The 25,160-nt window shown below is 35.6% G+C and overlaps 2 protein-coding genes across 4 annotated transcripts in view; one reads left to right on the top strand and one right to left on the bottom strand.

The window, feature by feature from the left end:
- Positions 1-4,331: 4,331 nt before the first annotated feature.
- EEF1AKMT2 (EEF1A lysine methyltransferase 2) lies at positions 4,332-12,081 on the bottom strand. Of its 3 annotated transcripts, none has more exons than XM_087932559.1 (7): positions 11,509-12,081; positions 9,321-9,386; positions 8,695-8,809; positions 7,579-7,686; positions 6,369-6,585; positions 6,247-6,292; positions 4,643-4,822 (listed from the first exon to the last, which is right to left on the bottom strand). In XM_087932559.1, exons 1-7 carry the CDS (start codon positions 11,562-11,564, stop codon positions 4,759-4,761), a joined length of 672 nt encoding a protein of 223 aa, XP_087788685.1. In that variant the 5' UTR covers positions 11,565-12,081; the 3' UTR covers positions 4,643-4,758. The 3 variants fall into 3 exon arrangements, with proteins under 3 accessions (XP_026560725.1, XP_087788685.1, XP_087788686.1); XM_087932560.1 differs by having other exon boundaries at positions 11,854-11,981; XM_026704940.2 differs by lacking the exon at positions 6,247-6,292 and having other exon boundaries at positions 4,332-4,822.
- Positions 12,082-12,095: 14 nt separating this feature from the next.
- ABRAXAS2 (abraxas 2, BRISC complex subunit) overlaps positions 12,096-25,160 on the top strand; it is a 28,615-nt gene continuing 15,550 nt past the window's right edge. Inside the window, exons 1-3 of the mRNA XM_026704938.2 lie at positions 12,096-12,203; positions 21,904-21,994; positions 23,194-23,230. Coding sequence (XP_026560723.1) covers positions 12,132-12,203; positions 21,904-21,994; positions 23,194-23,230 — 200 coding nt within the window. The 5' untranslated portion in view covers positions 12,096-12,131. The remainder of the gene's footprint in view (positions 12,204-21,903; positions 21,995-23,193; positions 23,231-25,160) is intronic.

The following is a 25,160-nucleotide window of genomic DNA, read 5'->3' as shown; positions in this document are numbered from 1 at the left end:
ATTTGGTTTTATCTAGTACTCTGTAATAATATCACCATTTTAAAAAAATTTTAATATGTAAAATAGAGTTTAGGACAAAAATAATAAAAAACCTCTTTTCTCTCTCTCTTGTGATCCATTTTATATAAGGAAGCAAGATTTAGGCCAGAGAGAAGACAGATACATACTTTAATGGTTGTAAAAATCTTACATTCCATGTTTAAAGTAATGAAGGCGACATCTGTAACAAGTATTTTTAATAATCCATGTTTTGAAATGCATAGCATCACAGGATAATAAACTGTTAATGTTGGTGCATTGCATATTTGCCTTTGTCAAATTATATTTTAAAAGATTTATTCAAGATACCCCGGATAACTCCCAAAAATCAGCCTTTCATAAGTGAATGTCATTCATTTATTTATTATGTATGCCACTCTCTTCAAAAAATCTCTTCTTGACAAGCATATTTTAAAACAAAACCTAACCATAAACAAAAAAGTTACCATATTGAAACTACATCTTAAATAGAAATACAAATGAAAGCACAAAACCAATTTTAGGGGGGTGGGGGGCCTAAAAAAACCTGGAAAAATGGAATTATTTTCATCTGATAAAATAGGACCTGAATATGTTATTATAGCTATGGATTATATTTCAAATATTCTAAATTGCAAACAATTTTGAAAAGAAGCACCAGTAGGCCAATATCTATATTTCGAATTGCAATTTCTTCTTCATGTATAAAATTTCCAGCTGTAGCCTAGAGATTACAGGATGGATAATTAGAACCAGGCAATCTGTCCAAAAAATGTTGCCTCTGGTGAATTAATCTCAGCTGATAGACAGTATGACATGAAGGCCATGTATGTTGTCATTCACAGATAGCTCTGCAGTGATGGTAATTATTATTCTTTGCTTTTCTGAAATACACTGCAGATGATGCGGGCCAAGCTGCCTAGATTTAGAACATTCAATAGCTAACACAATTCTCCTCAAATCCATCCTCTAGCATTGGTGATTATCACAAGGACCATGATTAATGCTAAATCAAAAGCAGGCTTGAAATCGATTCTCTGGAATGACTGAATTTTATTTGAGCTATATCTGACAAAGCACTTTGCCCAGGAAAGGAGTATTTCCTGTAAGCCCACAGCTATTACAATTATCCATGTCAAGGCAAGGTTAACTTTTAAAGACCTGTCATAATTCCTCCTTACAGTTATGATACCCTTCTCTTATGGAGGCATTTATCATTTCTGTGATAAATCTGAATGAGTTGGCCAGCTGTTATCTGTTGAGTTTATCCACTTGGGTTTCAATAATGCAAGGCCCTCTATGACGAAACTGAGAATGAGAAATATTTTTGAATATTGCTTTGTAAATCCAAATGAAAACAGGCATACGTTCTGATTTCCTTGTTTTTCCAAATGTTTCCATTTAGATTTCTATATATGTCTTCATCCTTTTTTTGTAGAATATACATTCCTGAATTTAATGATTCTAGTTCTTTCTCTTAACAGCCTCACTCTGTCATGTCTCAAAATGTGTATAAGTCACAATGTGGTTTTGGCTTCGTATAAACTAGACAATTCTGGCTTAAGAAATAAATCAGTTAAATTGTTAAATGATCAAATTCATTCCAATGTTAATGGTTTGTAAATAACACAGATCTAAGACACCAGAAATACTAGGAATCAGGGTTACAGAGAATAGAATATAGAACTGGAAGGGACTGGAAGTCTTCTAATCCAGCTCAAGCAGGGGAAAGAGGTTTTACAGTTTGTGGAAAGAAACATATATGTCAAATTTATCTGTTATTTATCAATCTCAGTGCAGTTAAAACTGCAGTTAAAGAAATTTACTCATATTGGAACTGGTAACTTATTGTTCATAACATACAGAGATATCTGCAGTTGGGACATTTGTATTCATAAAATGTGCATGAAAAATTATTGAGAATGTCTCAGTGCACAAGTGCCCATTTGTGACATTTAACACAGTGAGCCTATTATTTCCATAATACTAACGTGAGAAAAGCCATCTCATAAACCAGAAAATAAAAAGGGGAAATGGAATTATAGATCTTAACTGCCAAACCTTTCATTTAAAATGTTTGTAGATTGCATGCATACAATAGTGTTAGACAATAATAATAAATACAAAGTTAATTTGTAAATGAAAAGGATGCTTTTTATGAAAAGAAAGTGCTATTTTATCAAATTTTTAAAATTGTCTATCTACTGTATGTCACAGGGGGACTCTAAGCGGTAAAAAATTAAAAAATATGTTTTTTTTCAAGCCAGGGACTTTATGTTTTTCTACCACTGAAAAATAGGAGGGATAAGTACAGGAGTGGAAGTGGAAGTTAACATTTTCTAAGAAAAAATTTATATATGCAATATGAAAGTAATTAATTATTCTCCTTACAGTAGTGTAATAAATATTTTATATTAAACAAAACCATAGAACTTATTTGAGAGCAAACTCTGGCCTACAAACCATTCCTAATATATGGTAGATTTAAGTAAACTGGGGTAACAGCTCCCCTCTAGATGTTCCAAACAGGAGATATTAGTACAGAGGAATTATAGAATAAGTTATAGGAGATTCCTACAATTCTTCAGATGAAATTAAAATACTCAGTGCTTTGGCTTTCCAGTAATAATATATGACCATGAGAGTTATCCCATAAGGGAGGCTAAAGTGACGAAGAATTGATACTTTTGAATTGTGTCGGAGAAGTTTCTTGAGAGTTCCTTGGACTGCCAAGGAGATCGAATCAATCAGTCCTAAAGGAAATCAACCCTGATTGTTCTTTGAAAGGACAGATACTGAAGCTCAGATACTTTGGCCACCAAATGAGAAGAAAAGACTCGTTGGAAAAGACTCTAATGTTGGTGAAGATTGAAGGCAAAAGGAGAAGGGGATGGCAGAGGATTAGCTGGTTAGATACTATCATCAATGCAATGAACATGAATTTGGGCAAACTCTGGGAGACAATGGAGAACAATGGAAAAATGGTACATGGAATCGCAAAGAGACACGAATTAGCAACTGAACAATAAAATTAAGTAGATAAAGTACACTTGTGTTCTGTTCTGATAGACTGTCCTGCATAACTAATGAACCTTATTGAAAACAATTTTAAAATATGTATGATTGTCAGTTTCACTGACATGAAATTAGTTCCATAGAATGGCTGAAACTTTTGTCAAGATTGGCTGTACTAGATTCAGGCAAGTCCAAATGTGCTGTATCTGCTCTTCCCTTTTATAGTTTAGGGTAGGGCTGTCAAACTCCCAGCCTGCGCCCTGCATGCGTCATGCACTGGCTACATCCATGCCCAGTTTAGTGAAGGGGGAAAAAGTCCCAATACGTCATATGATGCCTCCGTGATGATGTGAGTTTAACATCCCTGGTTTAAGGAAATGTCTCTCTGAGCTGCTTTCAAATGTTATCTGGATGTTCTGAACTTTAAAAAATGCTTCAGTCTCTTTTGCCTTATTGTCTACAATGTTTGCTTAGACCAGGAGAGGGAAAAACTGGTTCCTCCTCTCATATTATTTGTATAATCTCAAAAACAAAAAGCTTGTGAGAAATTAATAGAATAGTTCCAGGGATATCAGACATGTATTCTTTGTTGGTTTTCTAAAATTAAAATTGGTATCTCAAATTTCTAAAGAAGCATTTTTTTCAATACTGGTCCTTCATGCCATTATGTCCTTGCTGACAGTTATGAAACAATCCAAATGCTGCTGGAAATTCTGCTTGAAGCATCACTTATTCATACTGAATATTTTTTTAATGCTAGAAGCTAAGCTGTGCAAATCAATGAAGACACAAAGTATTGAAAAGAATGTATGGTAGAACTAAAATGTTCATAAATTTTAATTTACAGATATGGCACAAACATGTTTAAGACTTCAATTTCTGACTTCTCTGAGTTGAAAAACTAGTATTAATGCTATTATGTGGTGATCATCAGTCATTTATCTATTCTAGCCAGTGAAACTGTGAATCACTTAGTGACCTGTGTCATGCAACCCTTCCAGCTGGCTACCCCAGAAACAAAAACCAGTGTTTTCCTAACTAGGATCAATTAATGTTTGGCTTGTCTTTTGGATTGAATTGAATACTTTTACTTGGCCAAGTGTGATTAGACACACAAGGAATTTGCCTCAGGTGCAGAAATGGTATTTAGATATGCTTAATATACAATCATTTGTATAGAATTTTTCTTAGTTTGGTCTTCTTATTCTTCCTTTATTTCTTCTACATTACTATGGTAGGAATATTTTAATGTTTTAATGTTTTGTAGACACTTATTTTATCCCTCGGGGAATAGAACATTTTTGTGTTCTTTAGGTAACAAGGTAAACCCCCAGTTTCAATTTATTTTTTTAAAAAAATATTATCAAATAAGTTATCTCAAGCACATATTTCTAAATAAACTGTCTTAAGGAATTACATCATCAACCACAATGGTAAATGAATTTTATACATTTACCATTGTGAATATATACATTCATTTTCTATAATTAAATACCTTGTATTTTAGATAGAAAAGGACTATTTAATTAACATTGAAAATTTTTATGGAAAACATATGTAATAAAATTTACCTCAAAAATATCAAACATATCTGTCAAATTTCTAAAACTTGTATTTCACTTTTTAATCCAGTTTTGTGTTATAATCCAAAATTCATAAAAGGAGACCTTCATCCTAAAATTTATCAAAAAGTTCTATGTTTTTTGTAAAACCAAGGCAGTCACACTATTTCCAGTTCTTCCTCCAAAACAGAAGGTTGGTGTTGGCAGTTCTTCCAAAAGCAGAAACCCTGTTAAATATAAGGAAAATATTTCTATTAAAAGCCCTATTAATCCTTTAAATTCTGGTATTAATTGAAACAGAATGCATACAACAAATTCTGCAAAATTTAGGAGAATGGTAATTTTATAGTGTGGGCCAATATAAACTGCACATAAATAAAATGTTATCATTAATAGTAAGTGCAGTTTCAGGAACTAGAAATTATTTTTCTTGGAGCCAGAAACCAGTTATTAGAAAATCTAAATTGTGTTTCCTACATCTAAAAGCTTAGTCTTGGTTTTAATAATCTTTTTGCATGCTGTTTCTGTCTTTATCAAATGAATAAGAAGAGACCAGAGAGAATATTGGGTAATGCCATATTTTTAATAGGAATATGCATAACACCTTATTTGCAAGTATTCAAATAGAAATGTGTTGGATAGATTATTACTAAACTATCAGTTGGATATATGTTAAAAAAGCTTAAATGTTTTTTTGTTAGTAATTCTTCCAACTAGCCTCACTCTGTCTCACATATGAAAAGTTAACGACCAAGGCTTCAACATTTTGATTTAAAACAGAACTTCACATACTTTATACCCCACTGCAAATAATAGATGTTTTTCCTGCCAGAGTCAAGCTGTTGTTCACTTAAAAAGCAGCTTTTATTTTTTGGTATTTTGGAAGCAATAAAGTAGAAAGCAAAGCTTTTAAGATTGCTGACATTCTTTTTTTGATGCATTACTGTAGTATAATAATTAAAAATGTAACAGAGGCAACCAATAGCACATCTGAGTTAAAGGCAAATATATATGCTTCATTTTTCAATATCCTATATATTTTGAAGGCAAAATGTCTGTTGCCACATATTTCAACTGAAATTGAGGTACTTGGAAACTGTTTATACAGTAGCTTACACAGAACATCAACCTTTCAGAATAAGGATTTAATAAGCCTTAGTCTTACGAATTCAAATAAAGATGAGCATAAGAATTCTTATTAATGCTTTAATATAGATTGGATCCAATAATAGTATCTGAGGAACTGGGTCATCTCAATGGGATGAACCTGCCCCAAATGCACTGACAGAAGAAGCATGCTGCAGTCCCCATCGGTAAGGAATTTCAGCTAGTGAGGTGCAGAAAAGTCTTTCTGAAGAGCCTCTGCTGCCCCCAGGCAGATGAGAACTACATCCATCCTTCTGAAAGGGTTGAAGAGCTGGGTCTACTACCATCTTGTAGGGGTTTAATGGATTAGATAGATCCTACCTTTTCCCCAATGCACACTTGACTCCCTTCCTCCCATCTTGGTTTTAATTTTAATTGAATTTTCTAATATATAGTTTTTATTTATTTTTAAAGATTTTAAATCGTGTTTTAATTATGACTGCAAGCTACCTGGAGTCGCTTCAGTAAGATGGGCAGCATAATAGCTTAATAAATAAATACTAACCAAAATTCAACTAACGCATTGTTCAAATAAGAGTTACAGTATTTTCCTAGGAAGATATAAAAACCAAAGTCACATTTTAGGTTATCGGTAGGTATATACAGTCTGAAACTTAGCATGCATACCTTCTTCAAATTGTTTGCACAGTTCTTCTTTAGTCCAGTTACAAGATGTAATGAGGAAAAATCCATCTAATCTCAATAGCCTCTGCAGGGATTTAACATACTGTTTCCTTTTCTCTGCTGCACCATCTGGGCTCAGACAAATAGCATCAAAAGTCCCTTTATCAATGCAGATCTGAAAACTTGATAGTTCATCTGAGGGATTTAAAATGTCTTCAATCTGTAGAAGGTAGGTATAACTGTTAAACTTTAGAACACACCAATGCAATTATTACTTTTTATAAGAACTGCATTGCCTACAGGCCCAGACTAATAATTTAACTGCACATCAACCATCTATGTATGTTTGATGATTTTTACTCCTTTAAACTCAATATAAATGGATCTTGACTAGTATTGGTGCATTAGCACAGAGAACTGTCTTATCAGCACTTGAAAACTGAACAGAATGGGAGCAAATGGTGTTTGGTGTCATCTGGGACTGTAGCCTTAAAAAATTATACTCCTATCTCAATAATATGAAAATCTTTCTTGCTTTTGATCACTCAGAATTGCATTTTGTTTGTACAGTAAGGTTCTTTGTTGCAATGATTTGTAATTACAGGTAGTCCTTGACTTATGACCACAATTGAGCCCAAACATTGTGTTGTTAATTGAGACATTTCTTAAGTAAATTTTGCCCCATTTTATAACATTTCTTGCCACAGTTGTTAAATGAATCGCTGCAGTTGATAAATTAGTATCCTGGCTATTAAGTGAATCTCACTTCTCCATTGACTTTGCTTGTCAGGTCGCAAACGGTGATCACATGATTACCAGAAGTTGCAATGGTCATAAGTATGAACCAGTTGCCAAGCGTCTGAATTTTGATCCCATAATCATTGGGATGCTGCAAAAACAGTCATAAGTCATTTTTTGCCATTTTTTTTCAGTGCTGTTGTAACTTTGAATGGTCATTAAGTGAGCTGTTGTAAATCGAGGACTACCCGAAATCCCTTGATGAATATGACTGAAGACGTCTATATAGTCAGTAGGAAGGAAGGAAACTTGGTTCATATTGATTTAAATGTTTGCACTGGAGTACAATAGAGAAAAATATATGAATATCAAAGGCATTTTAATGCAGTTCAATCATTTGGGTTTTTTTTTACACTACATACCCTCAAATCTTCCTGATCGTTTTAATCTTCATTTATCCATCACAAAAACTTACCAGCAGCTTAATATAAGGCAGCCCTTCTTTTTGCATTATATTTTTTGAAAGTTGTATTGCAGAAGGAGAGTAATCAACTCCTGTAAGATTGGTGTAACCAGATTTACTCTAAAGAGAAGAGAAATTCATTAAGCACTAGACATTTTTTCCTTTGTTTCCTAATTGCCTTTCATGACATATTCATTATGGTTAACCTATGGAGAACTAAAATATAATTAGGCAAGCTATACCAACTTATGGTGGGGAGGTGGGAACTACAGAGCTTATTTTGCAAAAAAAAACCCTGCAAGGGCTTATTTACTGATTAAACACTTTTCTAATTTCAGTTCCTAGTAATCAATAGAAAGATTCCAATTGGCTATAGTACATTGCACTGAATACCTGTCAGCTTTGAAATTCAGCTGCCATACAGATGCTAATGTCATGCAGAAGCTACACCACTACAGTGAAAGTAGCACGGGTGAATCAAATTTTCATATTTCTGATACTTTTCTTTTTTGGACCAGCCTAACAAATAAGTACTTGGATAATAAATATAAAAATAAATCACACTGGATTTTAAGAGTCATAAAAATGTTATCTCCTATTTATTCATGAACTCATGTGGTTACTCTGCTCTTTGGCAAGGGGACAACACGTATTCATCCTTTTAAAATTGAAGATAGGATAGATATTTGTCTCCAATATAAACATATCTTAGCAAAAGCAATACACTGCAAATTCTGTAACTATTAAGCTGAGAAAATAAAACCAGTTGCCATGCAATGGTTAATGCATGTCAAGAAATGAAGCAATATTTTGACTTCATGGGTACAATTCACTCAGTAGCAGCTTTTCAGTAATTTTTACAAATTCAATCTACATTGGATTTTGATTCTTCTGATTGTAACTCTAAATATTTAAGCCAACATTTTTACACAACTGAACTTTGATGAAACAACGTTTCCCTGCTTAATATGAAGGGTTTTTAAAGCATATCAAGCACATAGACCATTGCAGTATAATCAGCATATCCTACATTTAATTTAATCTGACCATTTCATTAAAGTTTCTTACTTGTTCAATTTCTGCTGTAAGCATTTTGCATCAGAAAGCACTAATATTACAAATACCAACCAATTCAACCAGCAAAATGCCATTTCCTGTTCCAATGTCAAGGACAGAAGTGTCCAGAGGTATCTTTCGTTTTTCTAGCCATCTAATTATACGAGTCATGCTTTCTTCACCAAACCTAATTAGAAAGAGAGGTTCAGATAAACTACTCCATTAGGTTAGGCTAAAGGAAGACAAACACATTTTGTCAATCTCATGCAATGTAACTACATCATGTCACCATTATGATACCAGTCTCTAGAGATCACGTTACAGGTTTGTTTAGATAAGTCTGTTTGTTGGATTAAGATTGCAGAAGATGAGAGCTTGTCAATTTTACACATACACAGACATTCAAGGCCGCAATGCATCTTTTCCTGTACCTCTTATTCAGTTTTTGAAAAAGATCAAGGATATGAATGCTTGACCTTTACCAAGTATATTGTAGCCAGTAATTCATTTTTCCCACATAAAAACAAATAATTATTTTAATTTGCAACAGGTTTAGCCAGGAAAAGAGTTGGCATTTTAAAAACAACAAAACCCAGAATATCACATTACCAATACTCTGAGCAAAACAGCCGCACTTTTAAAAAGAAAATAAATTATAAACATATTTGGAAGCATGTTACATGGTTGTAGATACTTGCCAAATGTCCCCAGTATCACCACTTTCTTTAAAATTATGCAGTTCTTGTTCATATGTTGCATCCCAGCTACAAAGGAAAAAAAGAAAAAGGATGATAGTAAATGCTTGGCATTTCCCCCTCATCTGTGAAACAATTTAAGAAAAGATATCCCTGTTTCCAGAAGAAATTCAAACTCATCATTTATCATGTATATTTTTAAAACCAAACGGGAAGAGGTTACAGAGCTGGGAATAAGCCTCATCAAACATAGATTCTTTATAAATAAAATAAAAATGCAGTACACAGTATTTAGCAACTGTATTGTTATTTTGTTAAAAAACTACTTCTTTTCTAAAATTTATAACTGGGTATCAAGCAAGCGATCTGTGAATTATTATTCCAACTTCAGGGAAAACACCCAACCTTACCCGCTTGGAAACTATCTGCACTCAATGCTTATTTGTTGTTGGGAAAATAGAAGGAAAGAATATTAAATCTGTTCACCGCTTTGAGTTATATATGAAAACAGTGGAATAAGAATCCAATAGAATTACAAAAGTTAATTTAATCCTGTTAATATGACAATTATTGAACCCAAATTCCTTGGTTTACAAGCACACCAAATCAACTGACCGCAATGAATAACTGTATAGTTTGTGGTTCTGACAACAGAGCTATTCTCTGAAAATGGAAAGAATTTTATGTTTTGACCAGGCAAATATCATGGGTATTAAACTTGTAGCATCACGTTGTCGCCGTAACGTGATGTTTCACAAAGCTTTTCCCATTTGCAGAGCTGGGGTAGGCGTGGCCTGCACATCTGGCCTGTGGACTCCATATGGATACTACATTACAAAACGTATCAACTTATCAAGATTTTTTTTTTAACATTTTGTAATACAAGAAAGAAGAGTAGAAGGTAACATCCAAAAACAGTGTATCTCGTGTCATGGTTCCCATTTGTAAGAATTCTTTTTAATTTATCTAATCTTTCCAGATGGAATAAAAATGTGATTCATCTCTTTAAAACATGCAGAGTTTTAAACAAACCAGCATTTTCCTTAAAATCAGATGGGGTTTTTTTGAACACTGCTTTTTAGAATGCAATGATATGTAATAAGACATTTTTTTAGTCCCAAAATAAATATCCAACTAAATGTTTGCCTCCCTAGCAGGGTTCACCATTTCAATTAGTTTGAATTGTTGATTTACTCTTGCTGGTGTGAGTGATTAGATGTATTAGATCATAGGTTGCCCTTTATTGCCTATGTATGTTGGCGAGTTTATTTTGATTGCTTTTATTTAGTATCTTACAACTATCACAGACTATCACAGAGTCTTGTGTCTTATGATTTAGGATGGTTATTATGATTATCACTTGTTGCTTATATGTACACTGAGAGCTTATGCACCTGAGACAAACTCCTTGTGTGTCCAATCACACTTGGACTCTGAATCAGAATAAATCTGGAAGGGATTTTGGAGGTCCCCTATACCATTTCAGACAAGTGACTGTCCTGTCTCTTCTTAAAACCTCCAGTGATGAAGGACACACAGCACCTGAAGGCAAACTGTTCCACTGGTTAGAGCAGTAGTTGTGCAGTGGTTAGAATGCAGTACTGCAGGCTACTTCTGCTGACTGCCAGCTGCCTGCAATTTGGCAGTTCGAATCTCACCAGATTCAAGGTTGACTCAGCCTTCCATCCTTCCAAGGTCAGTAAAATGAGGACCCAGATTATTGGGGGCAATATGTTGACTCTGTAAACTGCTTAGACAGGACTGAAAAGCACTGTCAAGCGGAAAATAAGTCTAAATGCTATTGCTATTAATTGTCCTCACTATTAGGAAATTTCTCCTCAATTCCAGGTTGCTTCTCTTCCTTGTTTAGTTTCCATCCATTGTTTCTTGTCCTGCCCTCTGGTGCTTTGGAAAATAAATTGACTCTTTGGGGCAGCCTCTCAAATACTGGAAAACTGCTATCATGACCCATCCTCCCCCCTCCACAGTCCTTCTTTTCTCTAGACTAGCCAAATCCTGCAACCCTTCTTTATATGTTTTAGTCTATCAATAAATATTTTTTCTATTCCTATTTCTGTGCTATTTGTTAAAAGCAACAGGTAGAAGCAGAGTAGATTTGGTGATGGGGAGGGCGGGACTAATACAGATGTTTCTGTTGCTTCCAACCGAGCCTCCCTCTCCAACTACTCACTGTTCTTTGGTGCCCAGCGCGGAAGGCTCAAACTCTTCCTCTCCGCAGCTGCTCATTGTCGGAAAAGATGCAGGGCACGTCCAAGGTTAGCTTTCTTTTATGCCGCAGGAGGACTCTCTTTTGCCGCTTCTTTCAACCTCTTCCGGTGAGTGAAGGCCGGGCAAATCAATAGTCGCGGCTGTACCCGCGGTTACAGTTGCAGTCTTTAAAAAAGATGAGTTACGTCCATTAAAAAATGATGAGTTACGCCATTCCGAAGAGAAGGAGCCGTCCTTAAAAATGCTTTGGACCAAAAAAAGCAAGAGGCGATTTCCTACACAGGGAATTAAAAAAAGAATTACCTACCCAGGACGTGACAATTGGAGAAAGAGCCGATATTCAAATATTCTCTACGCAAGGGATAATAATAATAATGCTGCTGCTTTAGTTACTGGCTCTAACTATACACCAATTTCAGGCCGTCTCGCTTTGCCCTCGGTCTTGGCGTTTGCCAGTTTGTGAACTACATTTCCCAGGGAGCCGCGCTCGCGCTGGCCGGAACTCGGGGCGCGAGGCGAGCCGGGGAGGTTGCGGGTGTGGTGGCTTGTGGGATCGTTCGTCGTCGGAGGTGGTGGGGCTCCATCATGGCGGCTTCCATTTCAGGCTATACCTTCAGTTCGGTCTGTTATTACAGCGCCAACAGCAGCGCTGATCACGTAAGTATTTCGGCCTGCCGGTGGTTTTTATCCTCCTCCAGGGGTTGGGGAAAGGAGGGATTTGCCCCCCACCCCACCCCGTCTTCCCGGTTCTGGGCGGGAGGGAAAACGCGAGAAAAGGGGGCGATCGGCAAGGAAGAAATCCGTCTGAGGAAAAAAAGAGACCGAGAGGAGGAAGGGCGACCCCTGAGGACCCGAATTGGCGGTGGGACGGAAGAAGGGGCGGACCCGCGGGGGAGGGGCTGTCGAAAGGGAAAGTGGTCGGAGAGGGGATCTGAAAAGAAACAAATATTTGGAGGTGGGGTCGCGGGAAAAGCGGAGCCTAAGTCTCCAGCATTGCTGGTTAATGGGGCACCTGTGGAGCTGTCGTGTAATGGGGAAGGGACAGTTAGTTGGGAGGCAGGCTATGTATATATACTATATATATAATATATATATAATTGGTGAAATCTAGATCACGGACAGCCGAAAGATTGCTATTTCAGCAAGACTACAGTTTATATTGAGAAAGTCGTTCTTGCAGCTGCGCTATCATTTCAGGTTTGGGAGAAAAAAAACTGCTTATTTTCATCAGAAAGAGGGTAGGAACTTTAGAAATGACAGTTGGGTGTAGTCCTCAACTTACAACAGTTTGTTTAGTGACCCTTGGAAGTCACAATGGCACTGAAAAAAAATGTGACTGTTTTTCACAGTTACGAATTTTGCAAGCATCCCCATGGTCAGATGATCCAAATTCAGACGCTTGGCAACTGACTCATATTTATGACGGCTGCAATGTCCCGGGGTCATGGGATCCCCATTTGCCACCTTCTGACAAGCAAAGTCAATGGGGAAGCCACATTCGCTTAACAACCAGGTGACTAACTTATCAACTGCAGTGATTCACTTAATAACTGTGGCAAGAAAGGTGGTAAAATGAGCTGAAACTCATTTAACAAATATCTCACTTAACAACATAAATTAACAAATATCTCACTTAACAAAAATTTTGGGCTCAAATGTGGTCGTAAGTCGAGGACTACCTATATATCTTGAGTAACTATGCTTGTATGATTAGATGTCCCTATGCATGTTACTGTATGTAGATGTGAGTTTTAAAACTTAAAGGATGCTATAGTCAGATGGTGCATATACTCTTTATGGTTGAGTTCAACTAGATCTTTTTACAGGCTAGTCACTATCTCTTTATCAAAGCATTCTAAATCAAGATACTCAGTCCATACTAGGCTGTTTCAGACAATGCTTTCAGGTTTTTGTTTTTTTTCAAATATCTTGATACTTTACATTTTTAAGTAATTCCATTTCTGTTACTCTTTGATATCATTTTGTTATTAGAGTGAGGGTTGTGACAAAAAATCTTGGGAGAAATGTGAAAACAGATCAGTAGACTTTTATGTTGACATTATAATTGCATTTCTTTTATACTCCACTGAATAATACTCAGTATCATGTATATTTTGACACATATTCAAGTTCATCTATCCTGTAACATTCATAAAGATTATTTTCTGTAAGGGTAGGTTTTGGAGATTCTCAATCATCCAGGTCATGGTTGTCCCAAAGGTGCTTTCCCAAAAGGCAACTGGACTTTCTTGGGGGTGGGGGGTGGGGGGTTGAAAAGTTTTGCTTCTCATCCAAGAAGCATCTTCTATTCTGACTTTGAGGGACTTTGGAGAAAGATATGCAAGTAATACGATATATTGCAGCATAATTCTAGAGTGCAGGATTCTTTACTAATGTCTCTGTTCAGAACATTAACTATTTTATTTCTGTCTAGTGTATCTTAAATATAATACTAGGTGCTTATTTAGAAAGTAGCTGGTGTTGTCTGCCACTGTATTATCCAAATTCATTGTCAATTCTTATTCAATTGAAATAAAAACTTGGAAGTGTTTTGCCTATATCATATTTCTGTTGCATGCTTACAGAAATAGTAACACTTCATACCATTTTTATACAAACTGGAAACTATCCTATTACTATATTAAGCAGGAACTTTCAAAGTAGCGGGGGAAAGACAAAAATCAATACGCTTGGATGCTAGGATATGTTGGTACAAACTTCTGGTTTCCACAGTGCTTGGTTTGGCTTAATTATCTAAGTTAAAGCAGCATATTTAAGAAGATAGCACATAACCTTTTTGGGAGAACAGGTAAGGCAAGAAATTTGTAAGAAAGAGATGATGTCATTACTGTTCCTTGAAGGATAACTACAACTAATTAAAATCTGTAGGATAATGTTAATGGTTTCTTTATATTGTTTCTAAGGGCAATCCTTTTATGTACCAGTTATTTATATGATTTATTTCCACCTAAGCCCAATGGGAACCTAGGTGTGTTAACGGATACTAAAATATAAAAGAAAAATAACCATAACATTACAAACCATTAGACTAATAAGGTGTTGATAGCTATGCAACAAATTTACAGAGATGTTCTGCAAAACCAGCTTATTACCAATTTCTAGAAAGCCATAAAAGTGGGGACCATGCTAAAAAGTATGTTCGTATTTTTCCTTTTGATATGTATAAAATCAGTTTGTTTCTTTATTGGGTCATAATAACATGTTATAGTTGCAAGAACATATATCATAATTATTTAAATTTAAAATAATCCAGGAAAATAAAGTAGTAGTCAGACTTATTCTGATTAAATACTTGAAATAGTTCACAAATAGCAACATTCAGATTAGTAGTATTAGCTGTAGTAAGCCTCAGTCCTGATCCTTGAATAGGATTAGAAGGAAATAACTTCATTGTTCATTAGCTCTCCTGGCTAATAAAGGACCCAGTGAAGAAAATAGAAGTTAGATCAGGGCTATAGTCAACAACTTTGGAGTGAAAGAGACATGCTAGAGGCCTTTAAAAAGGTACCAATTCCCCATCTCCTCAAGAAGCTGGATAGATCTAACAAAATTTGACAAATTACAGGTAATCCTTGATTTACAACCATTCATTTAGTGACATTTCAAAGTTACAATGACACTGACAAAATGACTTAAGACCGTTTTTCACACTTACAACCGTTAAGAGCATCCCCATGGTTACCTGATCAAAATTCAGATGCTTGACATCCGGCTTATATTTATGACGGTTTCAGTGTCCTATGATCACCTTTTTGTAACCTTCTGACAAATAAATTCAACATGGAAGTCAGATTCATTTAACCATGTTACTAACTTAATGACTGCAGTGATTCACTTAACAATTATGGCAAAAGTCATAAAATGGGACAAAATTCACTTAACTGTCTCACTTAGCCACCAAAATTTTGGGCTCAATTGTGATCGTAAGCCGAGGACTATCTGTACTGCTCTATTCCTTTTTATGAGGTAAAAGGGCATGAAACAGCATTGAGCATTTTTGTCCTCCTAGATCTCTTGGCATCTTTCAGTACTGCCAATCACAATATCCTTCCAGACCACAACTGTGAACAGCGTTACAATTATTCTATTCCTAACTGACCAGGTGGCTCCAGATAGTTGTAGGGAGAGGATCAGAATCACAGGCCTTTTAATATGGAATCCCTCAGAGTCTTTCTTTCTTTCCCAGTCCTATTTAACAGCAATCTAATGGGAGAGTCAAATATCAATTCAGACTGAGCTATCAACAATATGCAGAAGATCTCCAGATATGTCTACTTCTACTCTAGGCCCATTGAACAATACAGTGGAAGCCTTGACTTAGTGCCTAGAAGCTTTCAGGCCATGTATAGAGAAACCAGGCTCAAACTCAACCCTTACAAGATGGAGTAGCTTTAGATTTGGATGTCATCTGATGCCAGGGTTGCATTTTTTTTTTTTACTCTTGATGTGGGCTGTCTTCCCCCAGAAAGAGCAATGTCACAATTTGGAGATTCCTCCTAGATGTGGAGTTCTTGCTTGAAGTATAAATAGAGATCATTTCTAAGAGATTCATAGCTTTTAGTATACCAGTTGGCAACTTTAACTGATAGTCACTCATGTCTGTTGTCACATTAATTAAATTAGATCTCTAGTTGTGTCTCCTCTTGAAGACCCACTTGGAAACTTCAATTACTGTAATCCAGGACATAATGTCATTGTGCATGTTGATCACCCATAGATTTACAGGTTCAGTTCAAATCTTAAGTTGTTCTGTTTTTATTTATCAGATGAGTGTTGACTCTTACCAACTATGTAGGATTATTTATTTTTTGCCTAGGATATTCTGTCCTTATTCTGGTCTTTCAGACAATGGCTTTGTTATGTCTTTAAAGTGATCACTTGTCTCCAGCATGTCCTAATTTGCTGTTAGTACCAAACAAATGTCTGCTTGCTTTAACTGAACTTATATGTGTCAGATTCCGGCTATCCCCAACACTTTCTGCTTGTTGGAACAAGAAGCATACAATGGAATGGAAGATGACCTTGAAAGGGGGTGTGTGGAGAATGTGGCAAGGGAACAATCAGGTAAAAGGAGGAGGAGCCCACCATTGAGTAACAGGCAGAGAAGAAACTTAGAAAGGATCCATCTTAAATTATCAGCCAGTAAAAAAAGATGGCGAGAGAATTGTACTTTCAGACTTGTAAAATTTTCTTAATATAACCTTATAATAAAGTAGGATTAGTTCATTCTGTGTTTCTTTTTCTGGTCTAGTTGGGAAGCTGATAAGAGTCCCTGCTCTGAGTCCTCACTTGTCAAGAGTGTTTGGGAATAGGAAGGGCAACACCTCTTTTTAAAAGCTTTCTTCCTTGAAAATATGTTGTCCCTTGAGCCAAGGATAGCTCCTACCCTCATGGCCTTCTGGAAGCAGGTGAACACAGGGGTTTTCTTCAGGGATTAATTATAAGAATCATCATCACTTTCAGTAAAGATAAAAATACTTTTAGCATTGTTGTAAATGGAAACTTAACTAGATTGCTATTTTAATTACTTTATTAGTTGTTTTATGTTAAGTTCTGTAAGTTGCTCAGAGTCTTTAGGGTTTGGGGTGATTACAAATTCCATAATTTGTTGTTTGCCGCCCAGAGTCTCTTGCTCAAATGGGTGGCTCTGTAAATTAGATATATAACTTTCATGTGCCATGTGTTATGGCCAAGAAGGGAGTACATTATAGTGTTTTTACTGAATATTTATTACAGTCAAAGGCCAGAGTTAGAAGGTACAACTGAAAACAGCTATTAAAAAAGTAATACAAATAATACCCATGTTTCTCAGAAAATAAGACCAGGTCTTACTTTCTTTTGGGCTCAAAATAAACACTAGGGCTTATTTTTTTTGGGGGGGGGTGTCTTTATTTTTTGCCATGTACGGGAGATCCACTTCTGCTTGCTTGCAGCAGGGCAGGAGGCCACGTGGTGCCCCAGTGTGAGGTAAAGGTGGTAGTGGGATAGCGGGGTGGAGCTGCCCCATGCGCCCCACACTGGTTTACCTCAGGGCCCCTGGGACCTGGCTGCAGGCTGCCCCAACACCTGCTTCACCTCACGGCAGCAGCCCCATCCAGCAGGACCCCATATGGCCACCGGCCCGTTTCTTCTGCTTGATCACAGTCACAACGGAACAATGCTGGGGCCACAAGGCAAGGCAGTGGGTGTGAAGCTACCCCACGAGCCCTGCACTGGTTTACCTTAGGGACTCCTCAGCCAGGCCATCCACGCCCTCACACTTATCTCACCTCGCGGCTATGGTACCAACACACCATTCAGCTTCCTGCTCCATTGCCACCACAAGCAAGCACAAAAAGTGGGCCAGCAGTCATGTGGGCTCCTGCTGAACATGGGTGCCATGCTAGGGCTTGTTTTCGGGATAGGGCTTATTTTCAGGAAAATGGGTACTTGATATAAAAATATTTGAGTGATTGTTATATTTGACTTTCATAGTTGCTGCACAATATTTTGCTACAATCTGGGTTTTGAAGAATTTATAATCTGGAAAAAGGAGCTACATACAGATATTGTCAAATCTTCCAGAATAAAAGAGGCAGGGTATAGGCATTATTAATATCCCTAAAGATAGTACAGTAAAATAACATATGCTGGACTGTTTCCGTCAACAGTTCCATATGTAACATGTTTGTCAAATGGAATTTTAGAATATCTTCCTTTTAATATTGCTAAAGGTAAAATAGTATGCCTTGCTCAGAAAAAAAAAGTTTTTCTTCATTTGGGGAATGTCACAGAAGAGAGATACTTTGCTGTGTGAGCGTGAATATACCCTCGGATGGTTTTGTAAGCCACCCAGAGTCACTTTATGTGTGAGGCATAAAGATTTAATAAACTTAGATTAATACAAGTTTAATTATTGGACCAAAAAGGGTTTAAACTGTGCTCGCATTAAGTGTGATGTGGAACAGAATTGCATGTGTGCACGCTTTTTTGTAGTGAGTGCAAGAGAAAAGAAATGGCTGTAATCGTGCAAATAATTCCATTTATCTACTTGTATCAGATGTCATGACACTACATAGTTATGTCACTGTAATGCTATCATGGCTTCTTACAGATTTCTTTCATTTTATGTTTCCCACACTATCGTTTCAGTTTGTTCACATATGAAATAATTTAATTTTAGATCCTTGTCTGTTCCAAATATCTAAAAAATATATAAGATGTAACTTGCTTATATTGTTAGTAAGGAGAATTCTGTTGAGAAAAAAGTCCTGAGAGAAGAATGATAATTCTGCTTGAAGATAAAGGACACACTGATGAATGCTGTTTTCTGTATTCCACTTGACAAAAATACTAGTTGACAATAGAAAGAAATTATGTTTATCCTTTGGAGAGTTGCAAATTACAATTTAGCTGTATTGCTTAGAAACCTCATCTGCCAAATTTGTATTGTACTGCTAGAAGAATACAGTTTTATTCTTTGTTTGCTAGGAACGAAAAGGTTTGTTAATGCAGATAATTTTGGATAAGCAAAATACAGTGAATGATGGTTTTGATAAGTGAAATTAGCCTTTAAAACAGCTAATGTGAGAACTTATTGTCACATGCAGGAGGGCAATATTCTTTCTATCCGCATAAAATTATCCTCTTTGCCATGATTAGGCGGCTGGTACTTATTCTTCTATTGGTCTGTCCAGTGTATGTGGCTGGGCATGATGCACAGGGGACTTCGTATATGCCTTGGTTTTTCAGGTCAATTTTATCTTTGGGGTTTCTAAGGATGGCTGCTATTTTTCTGTCTGTTTTGAAAGCAGTCTTGATGTGATGCCTGTGTAGTATCTTACTGATTTTGTCTGTAGTACCTCTTATGTAGGGCAGGACAGCTGTTCCATAGGTCTGTTCATCTTCTAGGTCTCCATTATGTCTCAGTGTGTTTTTGTGGATACCTCCAGCTCAAACACACCCCAACCAGGCACCCAGATGAAACCTAGCTTCCTAACAAATGATAGCCGTCCATTTACTCGGAGCCAAGCTGTACTAAAAGCCTCCAATACAGGAACACAATGTTGCCAGCCAATCAAGACACACACCCCAAAAAAAGCCACAAAACAGACAGAAGATATTAGAAACACCAATCAAGCAGAACACAGCAAATTCCAAGACCAATAAACACAGACCAAGACTCCCAACCAATCAGGATGAAGAAAAAAACATTCTGGCACAGCAGTAGGCTAGCCCCAAATTTAAAACTGAAACAACTGTAAAAGACGAACACAATACAGAAGCCTGATGATGGCAGATGAGATTCTGCCGAAACGTTGCTAAACTTTAAAAGTACAACTATAATGACGTGGGAAAATACCCGAACAAAGCTGAATACCATACATGTAAGAACCTGTAAAAACTTAAGAAAATATATATATATATATATATATATATATATATATATATATATATATATATATATGTTTTCTGAGGTTTTCATGGTACTTACATGTATGGCTTTGTTTGGGTATTTTCCCACATCATTATAGTTGTGCTTTTAAAGTTGTAGCAACTTTAAAAGACGAACAGACAACTTTAAACAACTTTAAACAGACGAACACAATACAGAAGCCTGACGATGGCAGATGAGATTCTGCTGAATGCACATGGACTTTACTTTTTGGCTTCAGTACAGCTACGTCATAACACCAGTACACTTGAAGACCTCATGGCTGCGGGACAGAATGCAATTAACGATGCTAGTTTCTGGGCAAGATCTGTTTAATTTGTATATATTTTAATCTTGCAATTTTATATTTAAAATATTATGTCATAAATATGCCTGATTTTAATTGTGATGACATGAATAAACAAACACCAATTCTACTATTTTGGATATCGTCCTACATAAGAGTATTATCCACCAAAAGGGGTTGGGTGTATTAAAATGGCTATAATTCCTCAATAGTTGCTGTCACTTTTTCAAACCCCTTGAATTAAAGCTGAAGGTTTTTGATTCGCTCCCATCTTCTGTGTTTAATTTCAAATTCAATTCATCTCAAATGTGGTGTATAGAGGGCATATGCCAAAAAACATATCATTGTCCCAATATATACAGACCTGACTGTATGTGGACTGAGACTATAAAAAACTAGAGAACAAATTTGAAAACAATATTTAAGGATATCTTCTAAGAAGCTTATATCTGGTGGTATCCTTCATATTTTTAAACAATATTCATGCAAAGAAATATGTGCATTGGTTTGCCATTGTTTTCATTTATAAGTTTAGTAGTTAATAGATTTCCTTTGTTAGATTTTGCATTTCTTAAAAACTTTGAGAACTTGAATTTGAGTACTTTTTCCACTTTTCTGAAAAGTGTCTGACCAAACTGAATAAATAAGCATTGCCTTTTTAGATAGTAATAAGTTACCAATGTTATAACCTTTATAGTATAGTTTTAAAGTATTTCACATATTAAAGTAAGCTTTATATATTTGTCAGTAATAAATCTTGAAAATCTTATTACGGGGGTGGGGAAGGGGGGGAATGGCATTGCTATATCAGTTTGGGAGTCCAATGCTAGCTTAATTTGTCCAGAAGTAAACTAATAGCAAGGATTAGTTTACAGAAGTTTACTAGTTTTAATAGTTTACTTCTATTAGTTTATAGAAGTTCCCATTTACACACTTGGGTATCTTAGCTGCCTAATGATCTTGCCTGTTTTGTTTGGTTTGCCTTTTAACTTTTTTATGGTTACAAAGGAAGAGAATACGTGTAACTTTCAAACTTGCTTTTATCTCTATGTAGATAATCTTGGTTGGACTAGGAGACCTCCAAGGTCCCTTCCAATTCCATTCTGATGGATAGATTTTTCTTTAAGTGTAATTGGGGTCATTAAATTCTGCATGGATGTTTAGCTCCACAAACAACTAATAGTACAAGTATTATGTTTTTATCAATGAATAAAATATATGTGCCTGACTTTTTAAATATTTAAACTCTGTTGGAAAGTGTTGGGATTCTATTGGAGGTTACATTCAGTGTTCTATGTTTTGCACAGCTTCAAAATCTGCTCTAGGCACTCCATTAATTCTTCAGAATGTGAGGCTTAAAGAATAATCTCATATCACAGTTTTTCCATACTTGGATGGACTGAATTATGTCCACCCCAAGGGGAATGGACCTGGAACTGCTGACTTATGCCTTTTTCACATATTAATTCATATTGCTCTGATGTTAAATTTTCTAGGTGAAACAAAGATAAATAGCATTTTTTAATTTTATGAAGCTATACAAAGTGCATAAGGGAAAACAAATGAATTCAGTTTCTATTTTTGTACCTTTAATCAAAATAATTTTCTTTTTACAGGAAGGATTTTTATTAGGAGAGGTAAGACAAGAGGAGACATTCAGTATTAGTGACTCTCAGATTAGCAACACAGAACTTCTCCAAGTAATTGGTAGGTGTTATTAAATTTCTCTCTAACAATACAATGTAATAATTTACTTAGATTATATGGTTGTAGATTGCATGTTGGCTTGCTCATTTGATCAGTTTGTATATCTACCCATCTTGCATAAGTGACTTTTGATGGCTTGCACAATTAAAAATTTGATTACGGATTCTCTGATTACAAAGTCAAGTTGATGTGAGTCCAGATAGTATTTTGGCAGGAGACAAGCAATGTTATTTGGTTTATCTTGTTGAGTATAGTTTATATGGTCTCTGATTCTTAATATATGCAGAGTCATGAATATAACTATGTAGACTCAAGTACACACAATTATTCCAGGTTAACAGATCCATGGAGCATTGAACATTAAATTTGAAAGTGATTATTTTAACTTTTTCTGCAAAAGTGAAGGGAGAAGTAGAAATGCCAGTGCCTCTCTTATCCAGCTTTGTTTAAAACTGAATCAAAATCGTTTGTATTTTGTAGAGGCTTTTGCCATATTTTCAAAGACACAGATTTAAGACACTTGCCAAATTGTTATAAATAGATTTTCAGAGTCCACATTTGATGGAAAGTTTAGAGCCATAAAATGCTGGCTTACCTCTCCTGATGGAGGAAAGAACAGCTTCTCAACAGCTGTGGTTCTTCTGTCTCCACCTACCCTTATTCTGTTTTAAATGTACTTGTTATTGTTGGCAGGACCAATAGTTCACATAATCCTAGCAGGTGTGCTTTCAATTTCAGGAGGTGGTCTTTTGAAGAGATAGTTCTCCATATCTACCCTAACTAGGACTGTGGCTCTTAGCACATTCTGATAGATAATTTGAAAATATGAATCAGTTCCTAAAGCAAATACGTTGCTTTAAAGATTTCGTAACATATCTACTTTGCTTGATTATCTTTAGAGGAATTGCATGTTGTCTTTCCATAGCAATCCACTCATTTAAATAATCAGTTGCAGAAACTTGTGAGCATGCAAGATCAATGAAATCTTGATTTAATACATTTATTTTGAAAATTGATTAGGTCTGCCAAACTTGCAGAGTATTATAAATGTGAAATCATCATAGGTCCTGTGAAAAGTGAAGCATTTGCTGATTGTGTAAACCTGAAACTATGTGGCCTGGGGATATATTGCTTTAAATTATCTTTAGAGCATCTCTATTTCCTTAGAGTAATACAGATGTATTGTTTTCTTTTTCCAGAAATCCATAATCATGAACCTTGTTCCAAGCTCTTTAGGTAGGTTACTTTTATCACATACTTTTTTCCCCTTTACCAGTTGTCATTGGGCTAAATCCAACAGTGTAGCAAAATGGGTCAAGCATCTGAATGGGTGCTCGTTCAACTATAGTATTTAGTAGATAATTTTGGACCAGTAATTAATTCTCCTGAGTTTCTCAGAGTTCCTACTATGGGAGTAAAATAATTTGTTTTGAGCCTTTATCACCCAGGTGTAGTGTAAATGAGCTATAATAATAATAATATAAATATAATAAATAAGTATGTTATTAGCGACCAGGAGTTGCCAATTTATTTATTTTATTTATTAAATTTTTATGTCACTCATCTCCCCTGCAATGTGCTAAACTATCTTCTGAAGTTACCTGGATTCTTGTAAGCTTTTTGTGCCCAAGGAATTGGATAACATGAATTTAGTCAGCTGTTACATGATATGTGCTCTTCCTGGCTCCTTCATATATCTAGGTAGGCATGAGTTATTGGATCAGAGAAGTTGTGAGCAATTTTCTGAAGGATAAAGTCATATTGCCCATCTTAAGAGAGACAGTTCTGATCCCTTGCTTGAAGTAGCCCTGGATCCAGCAATTTTTGATAACTTCTTCCTGTCTCCAATCTTCTGTTTGATTATTGAGAAAGTGGTGGCAGTTCAACTTTAGATAATCCAGCAAAATCTGGATCCTTGCCATCAGAATTCAGACATGATAGAGATTGAAATGACATTGATTCTCTGGTGGATGACTTTTATCAGGACCTGGGTAAAGGACACCTCTCTTGGTTCTATTAGCCCTTTTGGTGTCATTCAGTACTAAGGATTGGTAGTGATCCTTGACTTTAAAGGGCAGCTTCAAAGCTCCTATACTTTGAAACTCTTTCTTTAGAAAGATTCTTAAAGCCCCTTCTTCATGGTGCTTAGAAGATCTCTCTGTTGCAGTCCCTACCCTTTTGAACTCCATCCCACATGATATATTCATCCCCCGACCCAGCTTCAAAGTTCTCTAGAAACCAGGCTGTTTCTCCATCTATGTGTTTGATTCTCTTAAGTGGTTATTTTTCTTCCACGTTTGAGATTTTTTTTTAAAAAAACTGTATCTTATGGGTGTTTATTGTATGTCATTCAAAACTGTGGTGTTGGGCAGTATTATATATTTCTAATGTAAATATAAATAAATAAGACCATTGAAGACAAGTTTTATTTCAAAAGACATTCAATCCAAAGAGCTGTAATTTGGACAAAGATTGGTGTATTTAGTTATGTGGGGGGGAATTGTTTTTATAATTTTTCTTGTGCTGTAACATATGTGTCTATAAGAATGGGGTATAAACACTGAAAAATAATTATCTAATTAATAAAAAGATACAACCTAAAATATAATATGAATTCAGAGAATATATAATTGTGTTGTTCATCTGTCCTTTTGTTCAAGATTATACTGCATTAATAAAAAAAATACCTATTTTAAAAAGTTTTTTTTTTAAAAAAAAACCCTCAGAAATTCCTGATGAATTATTTTCTGAGACCTTATTTATACTGTGAACAAAATAATAGCATATTGTCTAGCTGGGACATTTTAAATTAATTAAACAGATGTTTTGTAAAGTAAATAATCCTTCATTTCTCTGAATAGAGGCCATCATAATATTATTAATATGATGCTTTGCATATTAAGTATATACATGTTGCAAGCTGAAGTGGGATAAATTGTTAAAAACATGCTCTGTTAAACTGGGATTTTCCCTGATAATATACCTACTTACATTTATCTGAATCAGGAAACAATTTGTATCATGTAAACAAAAGTTATTTGAGGCAGGAATATTTTCCAGTGCTCCACATGTATCAAGAGTTGCTTGATTTGATAAATTCCTTTTTTCTTTTTGATTAGAGCATTTATTTGATACCAGTACATTATTTGCATACTATATGTATTGC

Source organism: Pseudonaja textilis, chromosome 4 (assembly GCF_049901715.1).
Source record: "Pseudonaja textilis isolate UNSWEBS1 chromosome 4, rPseTex1.2, whole genome shotgun sequence".
NCBI classification, from domain to species: Eukaryota; Metazoa; Chordata; class Lepidosauria; order Squamata; family Elapidae; genus Pseudonaja; species Pseudonaja textilis.
Note: the sequence above shows the minus strand (reverse complement) of the source record. Positions and strands in the feature narration are given on the sequence as shown.

Coding starts and splice junctions, on each gene's coding strand:
- EEF1AKMT2 (XM_087932559.1), bottom strand. CDS start 11,564: ATGAGCAGCTGCGGAGAGGAAGAGTTTGAGCCTTCCGCGCTGGGCACC. Junction 7,687..8,694: donor GCATTTTGCTGGTTGAATTG/GTTGGTATTTGT, acceptor TCTTCTCTTTAG/AGTAAATCTGGTTACACCAA. Junction 6,293..6,368: donor GTGCAAACAATTTGAAGAAG/GTATGCATGCTA, acceptor ATATCTTCCTAG/GAAAATACTGTAACTCTTAT.